At 38.0% G+C, this 22,729-nt stretch overlaps 1 protein-coding gene across 3 annotated transcripts in view; it reads left to right on the top strand.

Annotated features, from left to right (window-relative positions):
* LOC136876396 (uncharacterized) overlaps positions 1-22,729 on the top strand; it is a 291,352-nt gene that overhangs the window by 103,474 nt on the left and 165,149 nt on the right. For all 3 annotated transcript variants that reach the window (XM_067150337.2, XM_067150335.2, XM_067150336.2), the window contains exon 8: positions 17,831-17,892. In XM_067150337.2, the coding sequence (XP_067006438.2) occupies positions 17,831-17,892 (62 nt within the window). The remainder of the gene's footprint in view (positions 1-17,830; positions 17,893-22,729) is intronic.

Genomic DNA, 22,729 nt, shown 5'->3' with positions numbered 1-22,729 from the left:
TAGTATATGGAATCATAAAACCTATCTGGCAACTCAACCTGCATCTTGAAGTTCCACCTGAATCAAAGCCGATTTTTACTCAAATATTAGAACATTCACTCAGCCAAGTGTTGGACTATCATTCAATGTTTTTTTTTTTTTTTTGGGACATTTCACAGGGTCTATTTAAAAAAGCCTTGTAACGGGTGAGTTGGCCATGCGGTTAGGAGCGCGCAGCTGTGAGCTTGCATCCGGGAGATAGTGGGTTCAAACCCCACTGTCGGCAGCTCTGAAGATGGTTTTCCGTGGTTTCCCATTTTCACACCAGACAAATGCTGGGGCTGTACCTTAATTAAGGACATGGCCGCTTCCTTCCAACTTCTAGCCCTTTCCTATCCCATCGTCGCTATACGACCTATCTGTGTCGGTGCGACGTAAACCCATTGTTAATAAACTTAACCATGATAGGTTAATATTGTGTTTGGTCCGTATTGACTGGTCTGAATGTATAACTATTTGTAATAGTTTATTTAAATCCGCAATAATTTTGAATTGATTAAAAAAGATCCCACGTCTTCTATGCAGAAAAAACTTCAACAAATTCTCAATAACATAATTTTTTTATTAGACTCCAAAGATACTAACTGTTTAATTAACATGAACCCAGAAATACCTACTTTAAAGGCACTACCGAAAATTCATAAACAAGAAATTCCTACTTGACCAATAGTTAATTTCAGAAATAGTCCAGTATATAAGACGGCCAAATATTTTTATTTATATTTTTAAAAGAACACAAAGTTTTATAGCCAGACGTACCTAATTAATACTATTGACTTTTGTAACAGACTTAAAAACATTGAGCTAACAGACTACTACACGATACAAAGTTTGGATATCAAAGATATGTACTCCAACATTCCTATTGTAGATACTATAAAAATAGTAAGAAAGAATTTAATGCAACACAGCAAATTAAGTAAGGTGGAAATTGAATTTTTAACATTACTAGAGTTTACTTTGGAAAATAACTATTTTGTTTTTGACAACAAAATTTACAAACAGTCTAAAGGGCTAGCAATGGGTTCGCCAGCTTCAGGTATTTTAGCTAACATATTCATGGATTACATGGAATATAATAAAATAGTGGATAAAATAGATGGATTGATTACATGGTTGAGATATGTCGATGATATATTTGTTATTATCGATGAACTAAAGGTTAAACCTGATGGTATATTACAGTATCTAAATACTTTGGATAGACAAGTGCATTTTACGATGGAATCTGAAAATGATAGGACTTTAAATTATTTCGATTTGTACAGTTACTAGAAATTCTGGTCATTTTGATTTTCAAATTTTCAGAAAAGCTACTCAAACAGATACTACAGACATTTCCAATGACATGAAATTATTACATTCAACCAAAAAGGGAAAACTGATGAATGTTTTGGAAAATTTAGAAATTTACCTTACACAAAAATGTAATTCTGAATCAAGTTTAAATGAGAAAAGTACAGAAGATAACCCACTGTTTAGGCTAGCATATAATCATTTAAGGAACAAAAAGAAGAAGAAAAGAAGAAAAACTTGAAGATCCTAAATTTGTATAGTGTTCTCATTCAGTTCAACCAAAATTGTATGTATTGATCATTTTTATATTTCATAAGTTCTCTTTACTCTTTGATATGATGTATTGGGACACAATACTCCTTCAAATTGTAAAACAAAAGATTGTGTCATATTGTGTTATTCTTTGATCTAACCACTGATGAAGGGAATGGTTGAGATTTCCCGAAACATGTATGGTTTCATTAATAATGTTTCTTTCATTTAATGAGTGTATTGATCAAGGCAGATTTAAATAAACTATTATAAATAGTTATATTATACATTGTAAACCCATTAGCGAAAAAAAAAAAAACGCCTTGTAATTTAACGTTATATTGTCTCTGAAGACATGACATTTTACCTACAAATTACATTTTTAAATGTAAGTAGGTGTTCAAGTGTATATTTTAATTGTGCATTTGACAAATTTATACAGTAAGAGCTTGTTAATTCGAAGTCAGGCAATTTTTTACATTTTTCCCGCAGACAATATTTTATTGGCTGAAGAAATAAAAACTTGGCCGCTTACTGAAATTTTCAATACATGATTCTACAGATTTAAATTTACTCGTTCAAGATTTTATTTTTAATGATTATTTGAAATGGTTTATATGGAAAATAGTTATACCGCTGAAATCAGCAGTCTTTTCTGAAGCTTGTAGTATAATTTGTTTTGAAGCATTGTATGAAGTAACATCAGGAGCTTGAGAGAGAACGACTTTCCTTGCGCTCCTAAATGATGTTTTCAGTTAGGCATTTCTTTGCCAGTTGCTACATAGCCTTGGCAACAGCGTAATTTCTCTAACCCGCCTAATTTGGTGGCCACGACAATATATGAGGAGCATCACAGGATAGTACGAGTCTCTGTGATGAGTAGGCCTACACCTATATGAGGAACACCATAGGTTTGCGTTGCCTGTAAATGGTGCTGCAATGTGGGAAACACTATAGGTCTGTGTTACATTACCTGTTAGTACTACCATAATGTGTGGAATACCACGAGTCTGCGGTACTTTTGATTAGTACCGCAACATGACAAGTACCATGGTTCTACTTTCCTAGCGATAGGTACCATTATGAGGGGCCGATGACCTGGATTTTGGATCCATTTAGACTACAAGCATCATCGATTCAATATTGTGCTTTAGAAGCGGTTCCTTGGTCAGTAATACTACTGTTTAATACTAGTGTCCGGGAATGTGGGGCATTGCGGGTCGGATCCACTGATTGTTTTAAATTAATATCCATTCATTCTTCCGTCATCACGTTTTGAATTCTGGTCAGTGGATGATTTTGGAATTTTAAATTGTCATTACATTTCGTATCATTTCGTACTATTAGGGGCCGATGACCTAGATGTTAGGCCCCTTTAAACAGCAAGCATGATCATCGTAGTTCTAATGAATCTCATTTCTGTTGCCTAAATTCTGCTGTAGTCATTGTTTAGCAAAGTACATGTCTCTAAACCATATGTGAGAATTAGTACAAAGTAGCTGTGCTACAGGGTTGTTTTTGCTTTTTGTGGTATTTTGCTGTCCCAGAGTAGATTTCTGTCTTGATTGTAAAAGTTTGATGCTTTCTGTGTCCCGCTGAGTATTTCCTGCTTGACAGTGTTGTCTTTGGAGAGTTTGCTTCTGAGGTACTTGGAAGTGAGAGACTGATTCTAGTTTTACTCCTTCCAAAAAGAGGTTTGAGTTTGTTCCTTGCATGTTAGTGGTCATTTCTACAGTCTTTGTTTCGCTTATCTTCATCCCAAATTTATTGAACGTATTGTTCCATTCAGTCAGTTTTTTTCTGTACTTTATCTTCTGTTTCTCCCCATAATACACATCATCGGCAAATACCAGGGCATTTGGTCTGCTGTCCATTGTCTAATAGACTTTGTGATCTTATCCATTACTATTATGAACAAGAGAGGTGATAGGGCATGCCTTGTTGGGCATCTCTCTTTTCTCGAACCATTCTGATCTTCCATTGCCTATCGGAACACAACTGTAGCAATTTTGGTATAGTATTTTTGCCAGTCAGATACTTTGGCACCCTGAGGTTTTCCAGGCATTCCCAGATCTTGTTCTGACAGACACTATCATAGGCCTTCTCAGTATCCAAAAATATAATCACAGGATTCTTTGTGTTTCGAGGTATCTCTGGAACAGTAGAGGTGAAAGAAGGTGCGGGCTGGAATAGGTCTCAACTACCAAGTTAAAGTTAATTTAAAACTTTAACAAAGTTTATATTTTCTTTTCAAAATCAACAAATAACAACAACAGAGTAACAGGTACCAAGTAGCAGGAAAACAAGTTAATAAATTACATTTGCTGGGGTTCAAGCCCCGGGTGAATACCGTATTTCACGGCATAATCGTCGCACTTTTTATACCAAAATTTTCGAAAAAAATTGTAGGGTGCGACCATTATACGATGAATATTTAATACCAGTATTTGTATTACTCAAAAAATGTATTTATAACTAAATTGTATTTGATACAAATTTAAGATGCACGTAATACTCGCGTTTATACATCAAAATAATTAAAATAGTCTAAAACAAAATTCATAATTTTTCGCAACAATTCGGCGAACGTTTTTCCAACCTGAAAATAAAAATGAACGTATTAAGTTAATTTGTCATTAATTTGAGTATTAAAGTTAAAATATTACACTTGCAAAAAATTATCGCTTTGTTGTGAAATGCGGACTTACCGGTATGCAATTTATTCCAAATCTTCGGTGTCGCTATCGCAGGTTTCGCTATCTGATGCGCCGTCCTCGCCTCTGTTAATACCAGTATCAGATTCTTCGTCTCCCTGCCACACTGCGTCATCTTCGGAACCGTCTAGTGCATTCGAAATCCCAGTCCTTTTGAAGCTCTTGGAGACTAGTTCAGGTGGTATAAGATCCCAACTCTTCTTCACCCACGAGCATAACAAGTCCAAGGGTGGACGCCTGATATTTCCGGCGGGCGTCAATTGCTGATCGCCGCTCATCATCCACTCGTCGTAAAATCGACGTAAGTGGTCTTTAAAGGGTTTATTAACACATACGTCTAGTGGCTGCAAAGCGGATGTTAGGCCACCAGGAATGACTATCTGTCGTGTCTTATTTGTAGTGAGAATTTGCTTCACTTCGTTCACGAGGTGACCTCGGAAACTATCTAAAACAAGCAGAGCTGGTTGTTTTAGTAGTGCACCAGGTCTTCTATTCCACACAGTTTTAACCCAGTCCAGCATGAGTTCTACGTCCATCCAACCCTTTGGTTGCACTCGTACATGAATTCCACGGGGAAACTGTATATTCTTAGGCATCGTTTTCCTCTTGAAAATGATGTAAGGCGGCAACTTTCTCCCGTCAGCTGTAATGGCTAGCATTGCCGTGCATCGCAACTTCTCACTACCGCTGGTTTTCATTAATACACTCCGTGATCCTTTTAGCGCAATAGTGCTGTTGCGAGGCATATCAAAAAAAGATTGGAGTCTGATCGGCATTACCGATTTGAGAAAGCAAGTACGAAGTTTCCTTGCGCAAACGTATGACAAATTGGTGAAACTTTACAATCTTGTCCGTGTAATCAGCAGGCAACTTTTGGCTTAGTGTTGTTCTCCTTCGCACTGACAGATTGTGTCGTCGCATGAACTCCTTAATCCACCCACGAGTCGCTTTAAACTGAGTTACCTGTATGTTGTGTTTGCGCGCTACCTCCTGTCCCTTAATTTGTAACATTTCATATGATACACTGCAGCCATTGTTACGTATTTCACTGACGTACCTAAACACTTCTTCGTCAATTATAGGAAACTTCCCTGTTTTAGGACCTCTAAACGCGCGTCTAGAAGGGTTTGTGCTTTTTAGCTTGTTTTTTACTTTCCGCCAGTCACGCACCAACTTTTCACTCACAGAAAATTTTCTTTCTGCAGCTCTGTTCCCGTGCTGTTCAGCGAAGGCAATTACGCTTAGCTTGAAGCCCGCAAATAGTTTCTATATTTACCCATAATCGCTTATAAATGCTTCACACGTTAATGTTTTGCGATATAAATGACTTTCCGTAATTGTTCACTATTAAAACAAATTATTTCTGCAAACACCCAAAACACAAATTAAAAACTTAAATTCTCACGCACACATGTCTACAGTAATCACGTAAATCTGAAACAAATAAATGCATCTGTGATCTGTCCATTCCAGAGCAGCCAATACTGTTAGGCAGCAACAAAGAGAATGAACAGCAAGGAAGCATGCAACAATTTATCAGTTTAGCTCGTTGGTTGCGACACACTACTGCGCTTGCGCAAAGCTTGCATACCGGAGCTCTAGCTAGCGCGGTGTAGATCTACTGTATAGTTGACTGTATTCCGAGACGTCAGTAACAAACATTCATTTTTTTCAATTTCTTTTAAACATACGGTAATTAGGTTAATATTTCTTCCCAGTTATTGATGATTTTACATTACATTACTGACGAGTTTATAAAATAAAACTTTAATAGCATTGGATAATAATTATCTTGACTGCTTGGATAAAAGTTTTCATCCCATGCCCGGACACTTATGACGTAGTAGTAAGATAAGAGTCTAGCGATGACAACTGAGACATCGTAAATAATTTGGCTGAATAATTCCATGGAAATCTGCGTTATCGTCTTGGATTTCACTTCATGCGCAATAACACAGGAGCCGGCCCCATGGTGTAGGGGTAGCGTGCTTGCCTCTTACACGGAGGCCTCGGGTTCAATTCACGGCCGGGTCAGGGAATTTTACCTGTATCTGAGGGCTGGTTCGAGGTCCATTCCACCTACCTAGCCGGTATTTCCTGGCGACGTTGCCAATAAGCGATAACTTACAGCCTTACGTATTTCAAATGGGAACTCATAATATGTAGGTGGTGAATAAATAGTACACTGTCTCGCGACCACGTTGTCAAACTGCCGATAGTCTACCGGAAAGCCATGCGTCGTACATATACCGGTATTATTTATTTATACCTTGTGCAACATGTCGCAAACGTGACTGTGTTGCCAAATTGCCCATAAACCATACACGTATTTAAATTGCGCATTCATGTGCAACTTACGTTGCAGTTCCGTTTACCTTTTAACCAGATTAGTGAACAAAATTTGGACGTGCGACGATTATGTAATTAAAGGTTTAAAGTCCAATTTTTGTATTGAAAATAAGGATGCGACGATTACGCGGTGGCGACGATTATGCCGTGAAATACGGTAATTAATGAGCTCCAGGCTCCACTTTACCAGTATTCAACCAGACCACTTGGGGCAGAATTCCCCTGAAACCAAAGAGCACTTGCTCTCACCTAATACATTCCGGCCTTCTAGAGGCACTCGAAACCTAATTCGAAACGAGCGAACCGGCTCCCAGTTATTCACGCCTATTTAAGGCGTCCTCGACTATTACAATCACTTGCCTGCAGGCACAACTGACAAATTTACACAGGGGTATCATGTACCCAACCTACTGGGCCTACTCAGAAAAGGAACAGGTTAATTACATGGCCCAAAATACCAAATTGACTGGAGGCGTAGCTTGCACTCCTAATACACTTTTAAAACCTACTTGGCACTAGGCCGCTTACACAAGGGCTAATCCCATACTAAGGAGGTGACTCGTATAAGAAAACTTTATTACATTGAGAAAAGAAGAAAATCGGTTATGAAAACGTAGTCACCTCAAAACAATATGAGTGGGAGCTCGAGAGGGTTAGGCACACTCTATCCCAATTTGTAGTTAAAGAGACGGAATTTTTACCAGATGTCTTTTACATTTTAAAGGTAGGTTACATGAGAAAAGTTTCGAACCTGCCCCGTGGGTTAAACTGCTGAGCTAGCAAGAAATAAAGTTATTAAACGGCCATTATCTTGTTGATGAAGTGCTGCCCGAAGAAAGAGGCGCTTCCCGCCCCCCGCTACATATTCACACACTAAGCAAGATGTCGATGGAGTGGCGACGAGCCATGAACCTCAGCAGTTTTATACCCACAAGGAAGCTTCGAGACCTTTCATGAAATAAAAGCGCCACACCCCTTCCCTTTATTGGCCAACATCAAAAGTTACACACAACATGAACAAGAAACCTAGGATTGGAGGAAAATTAATTTAGAAAATTCGGGATTGGCTGAATTCAAAACTGGCGGAAACAGAGATCATTGCCAACCCAAAAACTGAAAGAAAGAAATTTAACAAAGAACAAACTTATGGAAACAAGGTTTCTTCAAAAAACAGTTCCATCACTTCGCACCAGAGTGCACAGTCGTAGTCTTTTCTCTGTAGAGACATCTGGGAGAGAATGTCCACACTTCTTGATACAGGGCAAAACAAACACAATTCAAAATAGACACAGTTCAGAACACTTCAAAATTACAAAATTTACAGGGGTGACATCTTCCGAGAAACCGTTGAGTTAATTCAGTTTGTTAAAGTTCAGGCTTTCTCCTGTAGAGGAGTTTCAACTGGCGCAATATTTGAATTAGTGGCGTGGAGGTGTACCGCCCGGTACACTTTGCATGCTCCTAGTACTTTTTTGTAAGCATTTTATGGGAAATGTGAGATCCAGAGTACTTCGAACTTTCTTGAATCCTTATTATTCTTCCTCAGGCAGAGGTTCTACTATCTTCCTAATTTCCATCAGTTGAAGGTTGCCTACACAAAAAAACTTAACATGCTTAAGTTTCTCAGCGGCACTTCGTGGGGGGGCTCACCGGCCAGTTGGGTTTCGAATTGATACCTTGTGTCGTGATTTAAATATACATATCAGTGGTTGTCTTGAACAGACTTTTAGCGAGGTACCTCTGTGGTTAGTTCTGTGATTGGATATACGTGTTAGATCTATTCCATGGACCCAAGGTGGACATGAATTCCTCCATTTATCAGAGGTATTTCCAGGACTTTCTCACCAGTATCTGGCCGCCATACATATCTTCACGGATGGTTCTAAAATTGGAGGAAATGTTGGTTGCTCTTTCGTGACTGATATGAGCTTGAAGGTCTCGCTCCTAGTGTATCTAGTGTGTATACTACAGAGCTTTACGCCATCTTAGAAGCTCTGCAGTTTGCACTGGGCGACAAAAGAAATCATTCTTCTTATGTTTACCGACTTGTTAAGTTCTCTGCAGTCTATTGAAGCCTATTTCTCGCAACACCCACTGGTGCAGCAGGTTTATGACCTTCCAGAATCACTTTCGCGTGGCTTCCAAGCCACGTTGGGATTGCGGGAAAAGAAATTGCGGATGAAGTTGCGAAGAAAGCGGTAGTTTTACCTTCAAGACCTATCAATGTACCTAAAGATATTTGTTCTCAGCTACGTCGAACCATCTTGGCATTCTGGGAATTGGAGTGGCTAGCTATCTGAACTCCCAACAAGCCGAGAGCAATTAACAAGACAACCACCGTGTGGCGGTCCTCTTTCCGGCCTTCATGGTGAGAGGCAATAATATTGTGTAGGCTGAGGATAGGTCATGGACGATCGACTCACTCGTATCTCCTAAAGAGGGAAGACCCCCAGAGTGTTCTTATGGTGCCAACTTTACCGTGGCCCACATCCTCTCAGAGTGCGCTGATCTCTTTGGCCTAAGATGGAACGTTGGCATGCAGGAAACGCTCAAACTCATATTAACCCATGACGCGACTACTGCTGATCTCGTCAACCGCTTTATGTGCGACAGTGGATTAATCAAGGGTATATAAATTACAGTGTACTGTTAGCCCGCTGTCACACAGGGCATCGAACGATCAAGAGCGACCAACTGGCATCGAGTACTAACGACTAAATTCATTTACCTTGTCACACTGCTCATCGATCGAGAGGGATCGACTGCACGGAAACAGCTGATATTCCCGCCCAGTACCGTACAGCAAAGAGAAGCCGTACAGGCTACAGACGTATTCATATTCACGGGAGAAAAAGAATGTGTTGTGAAAGCGATAATTCGGGTGGAAATATGATTCTAACCTATGAATATATTAGGATTCTAATAAAGTATTGATAAAAAAGGACTGAAAACGGTTATGTAGCCTACATCAATTTGAATTCATAATTTAAAGGTGCTACAATGACCAGTGGAAATATATTTATTTAGGCCTATAGGTTTCTGGACATTGGTGACTCATACAGATTTAGGATTGCTCACAATACATCAGTGGATTTGTTCCTATTATATGTGATGCCATTCATAGAGCACTACAGCCAGAATTCTTGACAGGGTGAAAGTTCCAACAAAAGCCTCACAACAGTGGCTCATTGTACTTCAAATATAAGACTAATACCATTTATGCTTATTTGTTTTAATGATGCTGGATCTTGGAGCATAATTACTGTCTTTTCAAAGGTGTTTATTAGATGGAGGTTAACAGCTTTTTTTTCCATACCACTTGGTGAGATCCCACCTACCAAAACAATAGACATATCAAGAAATGCTTCCAGTCAAAATTTACATTACCTAATGTAGAAATAATGTGTCAAGTTTCATTACAATCCTGTAAATAATTTTGAAAGAAAAAAAAATGCACATATGCTCTGAATATTGTGAAAATGATAAAAAGTATTGGAGTTCCTTACACTGTTTCTGTCCCTCATGATCCTCTGCAAATCTCTTGTTGCCTCTCCTCTTCTTTGTTATTGTGCCATGTTCGGAATAGTATCATATTGCTTTCATGACAAAGATGTTGCTGAATTTCTGTAGGCCTACTGTGTTTTGTGCAAAGAATCCAGGTCCATATCCAAACTTTGCAAGAATGACAATCCTGTCTTAATTTATATCATTGAAGACTACAGCAGCTTCAGAAGCAGCTAATTTTACCAAATGGCTGTGAAGAAAGGTTGTCTATGGACATCTCTTCCAAAGTAAATTCTCTTTGGGGTTCTGTGTATTCACATATGTGTACATTTCTTGAGGAGTTCAGGTGAGGCTAGTGCTCTACACTAGCTTAATAACTATAGGAAAAGCTTCTGGAATATTGTTCTAATAAGTTGGCAGTGTAATAGACTGATACTTGTCACAACTACATGTAACTTACACACAAGGTCTTGTTTATTACCCTCATCACTAAGCATAAAGTACTGTCCCCCCAAACTTCGCACTGGCAAGCTGCTCTAATTGCTCACTTGACAATAATAAACCAATTAATATAAATCCTGCACTTCCATCCAAGTTACTGGTAAACGCCTTGGTACAGAGTAACAACTTTTTCCGCAAAGGTCTGGTAGGACTCTCTTTCTTACCTCAATGTTGATTTTGCCTTTCTGTGTATTGTTCATATGTAACTTCTTTACTGATATGAACACTACCAAGCCTATCTATCCATCCTGAAATACTTTCCTTATGAATCAGTTCAAGGAAAATGAAAACTTTGCCTTCAATTTAACCCAAAATGAGAACCAAACACTGCAAAAAATAATAGGTGCTAATAACAAGCACCTTGCCTTCTATTTTTAGAAGTGAAGAGTGTGCCTTTCTAACAACTAAATACTATTGCCATCTACAGTAAAATGTTATTTAGGCCTGTTGCTCAGGTGGTAAATGATTTAATTTTGCTATATCTTACATTGCCTGTCAAAACTGTTTGTAAATACCAATTATATAAATTGAATGGGTGAAAACCATAACGGTATAAGTAACATTTTGGTCATTCAGAGAACAAGACATTTAAACATCTTCAACACTCATATAAAGCATGGTATTTGTAGTTATACCACCCATCACTAGAGCGCAGAATATTACAGCTATCACTTGTATCCCCTGGTTGGTGAAAGGATACATCCTCCTGGAGTTACATCCTGCACTTAACTCATTTTTTAAAGAAATGTCACTTATACCGTTATGGTTTTCACCCATTCAATTAATGTTTGACAGAGTAGGGTGTATGGGTCTTTTAAGATCTTGGATTGACTTACAGGGTAATTAATCTACTCAACCTTTTATTACAAGCATGTAACTGTCATATGGATATATTTTTTATAAATATGTACATGTTCTGCCATCATATCCCCTTAATATCACATCCCACAAAATACAGTTTTTTTATGTTGTAGATTAAAATCTACAAAACTTTGGTAGAAACACCTGTCAAAATAGTTACAAATGAATTTTTCATCTTTGTTTTTCATTGTTTATATAGATCTACAGCACAAGAAATAAAATAATCGATCTACCTTGATGCCCCCTGTAGGCCTATATGTTATTAATAAATTATAAGTACGGTAACAGACATGAAAGTAGCGATTGCTGGTGCAGACAGGTACCAATGGCAGGAGAGTACTTGGAATGAGGAGATAAAGGCTACCTAAGTTACAAAGGTATAAGGTGGCAGGGAGGGATTCTGTCAGGTATAACTCTAGTAAGAATTTTGTCCTATGCAAACGACTTGGTCTATTGAAACTGTGCAATCTAATAACTTGCAACTTCAAAAAGGATGCAATGAATATGACATGAAAATTAGTCGTTTCAATTCTAAAGTGATGGCAGTAGGGAAGAGTAGTAGAACTGAATGTCAGGTTGAGAATACAAAATTGGAACAGGTAGATAATTTCAAATAGGTATTTAGGATTGTATTCTTCCAGGATGGCAGTATAGTAGGCAACATTGAATATAGATGCAGTAAACCCAATGCAATGAGCTTGCAGTTGTGTTCAACAGTATTCTGTAAGAAGACAGTTAGCTCCTGGACAAAACTACTCATGTCTTTACACTGGTCTGGTTTCAGACCACCTGTGCTGTACAACTGCTTATTACATACACACAGAAGGGACCTACTACATGTATTTCAAAATACTCCTTTCCTTGTAAACCATACATGTTCTACCACATAAAATATACAAATTAAGATGTTGTAATAATGCTAATAATTTTAAAAAATTGGAGTTAAGGTTCTTTCCCATCAGGTGCTAATACACATAACTCATTGAGGATTCAAATAAATATTGATAGATAAGTATAACAAAAACTGATTTAATTTAAAAAGTAGAACATTTCTCAAGAACATAAATTTTATTTGATTCTTTCTTGATCTAACACTGTATACAACAGTTCCTGAATTTTAACTTTGAAAACCCTTCGACCTAGTACACTCATTCTTTCCATGTCATCACAAAGACACTAAAAATAACACTGATTACATTTTCTTTTCAGTTTTCAGTATCTTTTCTAAATATTCACTTAACACATCACTGTCACTGTCACTTTCACATTTCTGTTTCTTTCTGGCAGAGCTGTTTGTGGAAGCAGAAGCCACTGGACTGGAAGTTGAAGTCCCTTCAGTAATTTCTGAACTGCAGGAGTTAGACCCCTCCAACACAAATTATTTCTGCTTCCTCCTCCTCTATTTCAGCTTGGTGAAAAGGCTCTCACACATCAGGTGCCACTTCCATAGATGTGTTTGTTACAGAACTGAAAAAATGAACAACATATTAATGCAATTCTTCTAAATTGGAGCTATATTTTAGTCTGGACACAAGCCTTCTGCTTAAGAAATTGTTACTTTCAATAATTATTTTAGTAAGATGATTGTTAGGTTGGATTATATTATATTACTTTCAGTTATATCTGATAAATTAATGAACAGATGGGTGGAACTTATGGCCTACAGACTGAATCTTCCCCTCACTCTTTCACAACTATAACACTGGTCTGTAGTGTAGGCCTACTTTTAAAAATAAATATTACAGAATTGTACCTTTTTCCAGCAATGAAGAGTTCCAGAAAGTTGAGAGCATTGAAGTAGACCCATTTTATGTTTTCTGTACAGCAGAACCTGGGAGGAGAGGGAGGATGTTATTTCTCCAAGTTCGATATCCAGCCTTCAGAATTTGCCTTGTTTTGGCACAACTTCTTCCTGAAACAATGAATCAGAATATTGTGACAAAGAAAATATACATGTTAGGCCTACTTATGGCATAGGCCTACACTTATTTGTCATTAAAGCGAACAATGGTAGGCCTATTCATTTCATTAGGTACCGGTACGAGATGGAGGTTAGGAAAGCACTGCTTATGTTTTCCAAACATTTCTTCAATTAAGTTACAAGAATGATAATTACTAGTTCTCCTAGTATAACTTTTTTTACCAATCTATTCCGTATAATATATTTTATCAATAAATAATCTAAGATAACACTATTCATAAGATAATCGTAAAAATATAATAATTACTTACCAGTTTTTGTCCCAGTTCTCGAAGCTATAGAATGCCATACAAAATTCACGGTCTCCCTATTACTATATCCAGGGAGTCTAGGATTATACACCACTTTGTTTTCATACACTTAGCAAATTAATGTTTCGATTTCATCAACAGATGACTATGTTGCGTCCGCCATCATCGAACGACTGCGACTGAAAAACGGACACGTTTGTTTTCACAAACCAGTCGATCTTCATCGCTCGTAGTTGATCGCTGACGATCGATGCTGTGTGACTGGTGCCACTGCCCTCTGTAGGTTTGTTTTCTTAGTCGGTTGATCGCAGTCGTTCGATCGAGCCTGTGTGACAGCCCCCTTACTCAGGGAATGCACGTTCCCTTTTGATTCATTAGTGATTTTTTGGCTTAATTCAATAATTTGTTTCATTTTGTACTGCGTTTCCAAGTTCCTTCGTTGAATAAATATTTATTTTTTTAAATTTTAAATTCCTTTTCCACTAATTTGTCGAGAGAGGATGATTACCTAGATGTACTTCAACTTCAAACAAAAATCACCTCCACCACCACCACCACCACCACTTTGGCCATTACTGTATACATCAAGTTTAGGATATAAAGAACTTTTATAGGCGGAATGGAATTTTGTAAAAAATAATGTTGATTAGGCTACTGTTGCACTGATAGCCTCATGATTTAAATGATGTCAGGCCTGAACAAAGAATGATGATACATTTTTGATTATTAAAAGATTGAGACTCTTGTACAACAGACAAAAGCAGCGGTACAAAATGTGTTCCATGTTAGCCGGTTAGCTGGTTTTCATAGAAGTTATGAAGTGGCATTTGGCAGCAATAGACACAAGGGGATGAGGAATATGTTTTTTTTTTTAATTTTGTATTGGAAATTTAAGTTATTGCAGTCAAGTCACTTGTATTCATTTCCATCTAAATTATTGCTGTATGTAATTTGTGGGAAGATATAGCTATTGACAATCATATGATTTTATGGTGTTAACATTTTAATGTCATGTGGTTCCTAACCCTACAAGTTCCAAGAGTCGATTTTTTCAACTCTTTTATTTGCTTTGTAGTGCCAGGGCCGTAAAAATCGACTCTGACTACGTGCGTGTTTTCAGACATACAGCAACATCTTTTCGCAATTCTCGGAAGCAGGCGGTGACGAGGAAGATTTGTGATTATGTTTACTCAAATTGGTACTCTAATAGGATATGTATTTCTGTTATATTTACTTGTTGAAGATGCATGGGTCATGTGGTCATTGTAAACAGATATGGCTGCCAAATTGAAAACATTGCAGGAGACCTAGAGAGAATTAGTTTATTGGAAGATGAGAGTGATTTTAGTGATGTGCAATACAGTGAAATTAATAGCAGTGATTCTCAAGAAGATAACAGCATACATGATTCTAGGAAGTGGATTTAGGGATGTCCAAACATTTCAACGCCCTGATGATGATGATGATATACCACTGCAGGTAAGCTTCAGTCATATTATTAATTGTAATCCAGTTGATCCCATCAGTGATACAATCAGTCATTCAGATGTCTCATGGCAGAAAGTTAGCAGACTAAAGCCTGTAGAAAATGGTATCGATTTTATGCCAAGAAAAACTGGTTTCCAAGCTAACATCCCCAGAAATTAAAATGCTATGTCTTGTTTTGATCTCTTTTTTCCTGAAGAATTTTGGGGAATGGTAGCTAGTGAAACAAATCATTATGCTGCTGAATTGTTAGAACAGCATTTGGATTATCTGGAGAGACATCCTCACAGCAGACTGAAAATGTTCAAATCTGTAGATAAGGAAAAACTAAAAAAGTGGTTACGCATTATTTTGGATATGGGTTTAAATCCCAAAAAGGATGAAAAGAAACACTGGGATGCTAGTTTTTTCCAGTATATACCATGCTTTTCAAATGCAATATCCAGGAATGACTTCCAATTAATTAACAGAGTGGTACATTTGAATTCAAATGCCACAGCAGTTCCAAGGTATAAACCTGGGTATGATTCTTGGCACAAGGTGAGACCATTGCTAGACTTCATAATTCTTTGTGGAAGAAATTGTATATTCCTGCACAGGAAGTCTCACTAGATGAATCCTTGATTGGAATGAAAAATAGAGTCGCTTTCATCCAGTACATGCCAAACAAGAAACATGCTCGATTTAGCATCAAAAAGTTTGAACTGTATGAAAGCAAAACTGGATGTGTGTTGCATTTTTTTGTTTGTATTAAATGCTATTTGTTCGGGGCGTCGACCTAGGAAGATGTTTTGCCCCTACTTGCACCATATATTATGAACCTCCATGTATGTGGAAATTGCGGAAGTGTTAAGTGTTGTATGTGAGGAAAGGAACATTAATGACAACACAAACACCCAGTCCCCAGGCCAGGGATATTAATCATTTACAATTAAAAATCCCTGACCCGGCCGGGAATCGAACCTGGTGCTGCCGGGTGACAGGCGGATGCATTTCCCCCTACACCGTGGGGCTGGACGTGTGTGTTGCATACTTAGCTGTACAATGGCGAGTACTTTTTTTGCCTCAGGTGACCCAGATGGCATGGTACAGTAAGTAGTTATTGAAATTGTTGGTAAATGCAACCTATGAAATAAGGGGTACTATTTGTTTACTGACAGTTTCTATACAAAGTGTCAGGTGGCAGATGTTCTCCATCAGAAAGGGGTCATGCTCATGGGAACAGTCCGAGCAAATTCTAAGGGCCTTCCTAAAGAGCGCATGAAAACAAAACTGCAAGCTGGTGATGTCCTCTATTATAGAAAGGGGGAGGTGCTAGCTTGTGGATTCAAAGAGAACAAATCCAGAAAGCCTGTATATAGCCCTTCCACTGCATGTCATGCAGAAACTTTGTTGGTGAAGGCATAAAATGGTAAGGAGGTATCCAAACCATTGCATATTGCCAAATACAATAAACACATGGTTGGAGTAGACCTGAAGGACTAGAAGGTGCATCATGTTGCTGCAAAACATGCTACAAGGAGATACTGGAGAAAAATCCTTCAAAATATGCTTGAAATGTCAATGCTAAATTCTTACATTGCCTACTGTGACAACACTGACATCTGCCTCCATGTGAATCGTCACAAGTACATTGTTGAAGTAGTGGAGACACTGGCAAAGAAACCAAGGCCTAATATTCCTCTGAAGCCATCACCTGGACCGTCTGGAGACAGTAGCCATTACTATACGAAATTGCCTGCACGTCAAGAGTGAAAGTGTGTGGTATGTGGCCCAACAAAAAAGAGGGGAAGATCATCACACTGGTGCCCAGGGTGCAATGTGGGAATCCATGAGAAGTGTTGGGGACAATTAGAGCACTATCACAGACCAAAAGGACTTAAAAAGGAAGTTGCCGTGTGACTAAATGCTAGGGACCAAAAAATTGTTGAATCACTATGTAGTGTTCAATTTGAATGTTCTTCAGTATTCAGGACATAGGTAACAGACTTAGAAGTCTGAAACATTGTTTGATGTTAGTTTATGATATTTTCAACAAATTGTATATTTCAAAAGTATTTACTTAATAGGCAGTTTTTTTTTTTTTCACAAAAACACCTCTAACTTTGAATCTAAAAATAAATTTAAAAAGAAGACTTCTGTCAAAATGTTTTGAAATACATATCTTGAATTGATGTTGCAAATAATGCACAAACCTTCCTCTTTAAAATGCTGCATCAATCATTAAAATGTGTCCATTAAAAGTGACTAAAATTAATTATTATTCCAACAAGTAATTTTCTACATTATTCGCCTGGCACTACAGACTATACTGCATGGCACTTGTAGGGTTGATTGTATTTTAAATGTATGGGATTTCTTTGCTCTGTATTAGTTTTAATTATAATCATGTGGTTCTTTGTTATTTACCATAATTACTGCTCGGATCCATCCTAACCTCAATATAGCAGCAATTTTTACAGTTTTGTTTTGAACGATTTCCTTGTGACATCATATATATTTAGTCATCACGAATACATAAAATTATATTACTAAAAGTATGCAGGTGTTATGGGTATTTTGATTTATGTAATAATTATAAGGGTTTTCCATTTCAGAAAGCCAAATGGACCCATCACGCACTCTTTATGTTGGAAATATTTTACGAAAAGCCTCAGAGGTAAGTACAATGCACCCCTTGTTTTCTTGTTGTGAGATTCATATATTAATACAGTCTCCTTTAGATTGATTTTCCTTGTTATGTTAATGTGATTTGTGGGCCTCTCGAAACCAGTGTAAGGGAGTTTTAGAGTTTCCTTTACTTTTGATACTGCTAGATGTGAAGTGACATTACATATTTTTTGTTCATTAAGTATTGCTTAATCATATCTTGCCAAATATTGTTGCTATTGATTTTATTCACACAGGCTTTGTGACTTAATACTGAAAGATATTACGCTCTATAATGTTGTTTGATTCTTCGTCTTTGGTTTGATTCTTCGTCTGGTAAGGGATTTTAGAGTTTCCTTTAATTTTGATACTGCTAGATGTGAAGTGTCATTACAGATTTTTTTGTTCATTAAGTATTGCTTAATCTTATCTTCCCAAATATTGTTACTATTGATTAGTTTATTCACAGATGCTGTGGGACTTTATACTGAAAGATATTGCGCTCTATAATGTTGTTTGATTCTTCGTCTCTGCCTTATGTCTTTTCGGCGTTGATCATCATAGCAGTGCTTTCTTTTGATGCAACTGCCACAAAAACGCTCCATGGACATCATGGCTCACCATCGGTGAGCCTTATCCAAACCAGCAAGTCGTCGTCCTCCCAGGTCCTCTTCTCCCGTCGATCGTGTAACAAGAGCTGCAGGAGGCAGTACTTGGACTCACTTTGTATGGACTAGGTATTGCAGTTTCTTCTTCTTAACAGTAAACATGAGTTCAGCATGACAACCCATATGTTGAAGGACATTTTCATTGGACACATGTTGGACCAACATAATCTTCAGCAGATGCTTTTAGATCCACATTTCGAAGGAGTTTTTCTTTTCCATGGCATCATTTAGAGTCCAACCATTGACACTGAATGAACTGTGGCGTAGACATAACATCTCACTATTCGCCTCTTGAAGTTTAGGCATCTTTTCTATTTTAATGAAGGTGTTTCTTACTTGTTCTATGTGGTATCTGATTTCTAAAGAAGGATCCTAGTGTCTTGAGGTAATCCCCAACTAGGTGAACTTGTTTATCCTTACAACAGGTTGACTGTTAGCCTCGAGTATACCGAGTGGATTATTTTAACCATGTTGGTTAATCCTGTCTGTCTGCATTCTCAGATAAAATAACAATATCATCAGCAAATCTCAGGGTTTTGATTTCTTCTCCTTGGATTGTGATTCCCTTCCCAAATTCCTCTTTAATTTCCTTTACTTCCTGTTTTTTATAAATATTGAAAAGGAGGAATGGCCAGTTGCAACCTTGCCACACTCCTTTCTGGATTACTGCTGCTTTTTCAAAGCCCTCGATTTTTATCACTACAGATTTATTTTTATAGAAATTGTAGATAATCTGTAGGTAACCGATGAAATGCTGAAATCACAGAGTTCAAAGATGAGCTGTCCTTTAGTATCAAAAGCTTTCTCCGGGACAGCCAGATTCTAGTACTAGCCAAACGAACACTTTATCAAACTTACTTCTTGCCCATAAACTATGGCCTTGAAACTTGTATCATCACAGGCAGAGATAAAAGTAGACTCCAAGCTGCAGAAAAATAAATTCCTCCAGACAATGCTACAAAAAAACAGGAGGGATAAGGTCTGCAACGAAAGGATTCGCTGAGGGATTCAAATAAGAGAATCATTATGTAATACCATAATCAGATCAAGATTGAAATGGTATGGCCATGTAATGGGAATGGATTCTTGCTCACTAGCTAAGGAATGGTTGGAGAGAACCTTAGATGGCATAGGACCGAGAGGCAGACCTCGAAGGAGATGGATCGAACAAGTCAAACAAGATCTAGAACATAGAGGAGTGGATTGGAACCAAGTACAGGAAGAACAATGGTACGTGAATCGAATGAAGTGGCGAATGCTCATACACCGTACCTGGGAAACTGGAGACGGTTAACTGATTATGATGATGATGATGATGTAAGATAATTCTTCGTTCTCGTTACCTTCAGAATCTCAAATAGCTTGGCCCAATCAATAATATCAAATGCCTTTTCAAGATCTATTAACACCATGTATGTGAGCTTGTCTCTTTTAATTGTGTGATTGTTTTCACACTTGTCAGCACCGCTTTCTTGGGAATAGGTATAATAATATTCTGCCGAAAATCAGGTAGTACTTCACCTGTCTCATACATCTTACAATAAATGGAATAACCTTGCCTTGTTAGTTTCTCCTAAGGCAGTCAGTAATTCAGAGGGAATGTCATTAGTTCCAGGTGCTTTGTTCCTATTTAGGTCTCTCAGAGCTCTGTCAAATTCTGACCTCAAAATTGGGTCTCCCATTTCATCAGCATCGACAGCCTCTTCTTGTTCCAGAACCATATCATCCACATCTTTACCTTGATACAACTGTTGGATATGTTCCTGCCATCTTTCTGCCTAGTATTCTTTTCTTAGAAGTGGTTTTTCCATCTGAGCTCTTAATATTCGTACATCTAGTTTTCCTTTCTCCAAAGGTTTCCTTGATTTTCTTGTATACAGCGTCTACCTTTCCTAGGATCATACAACCTTCAACATCCTTGCACTTTTCCTTCGACCATTCTTCTTTAGCTGTCCTACACTTTGTATCCACTTCATTCTTTAATGAGTTATCCATTGATTCTTAGTTGATCTTTCCTTTCTTCCTAAAATTTCTTCAGGAGCCCTAGAGACCTCTTTCTTTACCCCTGTCCATTCTTCCTCCAACCTTTTCATTAATTCCTTGTGCAACATGTTCCTTGAAACAGTCCCTCATACTCTTTTCTTTCAACTTGTCTAGAGCCCATCACCTCACTTTCCGTCCTTTCTTTAATTTCTTCAACTTCAGGTGGCATTTCATGACCAACAAGTTGTGGTCAGAGTCCATGTCTGCTCCTGGGAGAGTTTTGCAATCCAACACCTGGTTTCTGAATCTCTGCCTAATCATAACGAAGTCTGTTTGATACCTTCCAGTGTCTCCGGGTCTTGTCCACATATACAGCCGTCGTTTGTTGTGTTTGAACCAAGTATTAGCAAGGACTAAATTATGATTGGTGCAGAATTCAACAAGCCGCCTTCCTCTTTCATTCCTTTGTCCCAGTCCAAATTCTTGTACTGTATTACCTTCTCTTCCTTGGCCTACCACTGCATTCCAGTCTCCCATCACAATGAGATTCTCGTCACCTTTTACATATTGTATTAAATCTTTGATTTCTTAATATATTCTTTCGATTTTTTTATCATCTGCTGAACTAGTAGGCATATTAGACCTACGCTGTTGTGGTGGGCATTAGTTTGGTGTCTATCTTGACAACAATAATCCTTTCACTATTTTGGTCATAATAGCTTACCCACTGCCCAATATCCTTATTCATTATTAAACCAACTCTTGCATTTCACCTGTTTGATTTTGTGTTGATAATTCTGTAATTGCCTGACCAAAAATCCTGGTCTTCCTGCCAGCGTACTTCACTTATACAAACTACATCCAACTTTAGCCTATGCATCTCCCTTTTCAGATTCTCTAACCCCCACAATGATTCAAACTTCTAACATTTCACGCTCCGAGTTGCAGAATGTCAGTATCCATCTTCCTGATTGCCCCCTTTTGTATAGTCCCCACCTGGAGGTCCGAATGGGAGACTATTTTACCTCTGGAATATTTTACCTAGGAGGAAGCCATCATCAGTACATCATTCATACAGAGAGAGCTGCATGTCGTCGGGAGTTAGTTACGGCTGTAGTTTCCTGTTGCTTTCAACCATGGAGCAGTATCCATCAACACAGCTAAGCCATGATGAGTATTATTACAAGGCCATATCTATCAAACATCCAAACTGCCGTCCTTGCAACTTCCGAAAGGCTGCTACCCCCTCCTTTTCAATGAATGTTTCGTTAGTCTGGTCTCTCGACAGGTACCCATCGAATATGGTTGCACCTGCGGCTCAGTTATCTGCTTCATTGGGACACGCAAGCCTCCCAACCGTGGCAAGGTCACATGGTTCTCAGGGGAGGATATATGTACTAAAGTAAATAAATCACACGAAACTAAAAGATCACAATATGAAGCTAAAGTTGGAATTCAAGAGGACAAATTAGGGTAAATATTCGTTTATAGGAAGGGGAGTTAGGTATTGGAACAACTTACCAAAGGAGATGTTCAATAAATATCCAATTTCTTTACCAAGGGGGACGTTCAATAAATATCACATTTCTTTGAACTCGTTTAAGAAAAGGAAAAGAACAGATAGGGAATCTGTCACCTGGGTGACTGTCCTAAATGCAGATCAGTATTGATTGATTGATTGATAAAACAAAGTGAAAGAGAACAGTAGAGCAGGTGAAGGTTTGTTTACAAATGCTACAGACAGTGACAATCAGATGGACAGAAAACTGCATTCATTCATTTCTGTGAAATTTCACCCAAAGAGGTTGTGACTGTGAATGAAACTGAACTCTCAGCTGTTGTGGACATAAGAACGTCAAAAAAAAGCAGACTCATGACATCTGTTAATAAATTGAGTGAATTACATGAAGAAATACAAACATTCAATACTTGAGTTCCTGTAGTAGCGCTGTCAATATTCAGCATTTGCCAGTTCTAAGGTTAAAGAAGGTGCGATTAGTGGTGGAGACACATTTGATGAAAACTAGTATACGTAGTTTCAGATCACTGGGGGGGGGCTGTCAGGACAGAATTTGTTTGTAGATTTGGAAAAGATTATGTCTGAATGCCATGGTGTAGGCTATACTGAGCGATTTGTGGGTTATGTTATTATTAGCTATCTAGGACATTTATGTTGAGAAAATAGAGTCTGTGAGA

Source organism: Anabrus simplex, chromosome 6 (assembly GCF_040414725.1).
Source record: "Anabrus simplex isolate iqAnaSimp1 chromosome 6, ASM4041472v1, whole genome shotgun sequence".
Taxonomy (NCBI): Eukaryota; Metazoa; Arthropoda; class Insecta; order Orthoptera; family Tettigoniidae; genus Anabrus; species Anabrus simplex.
Note: the sequence above shows the minus strand (reverse complement) of the source record. Positions and strands in the feature narration are given on the sequence as shown.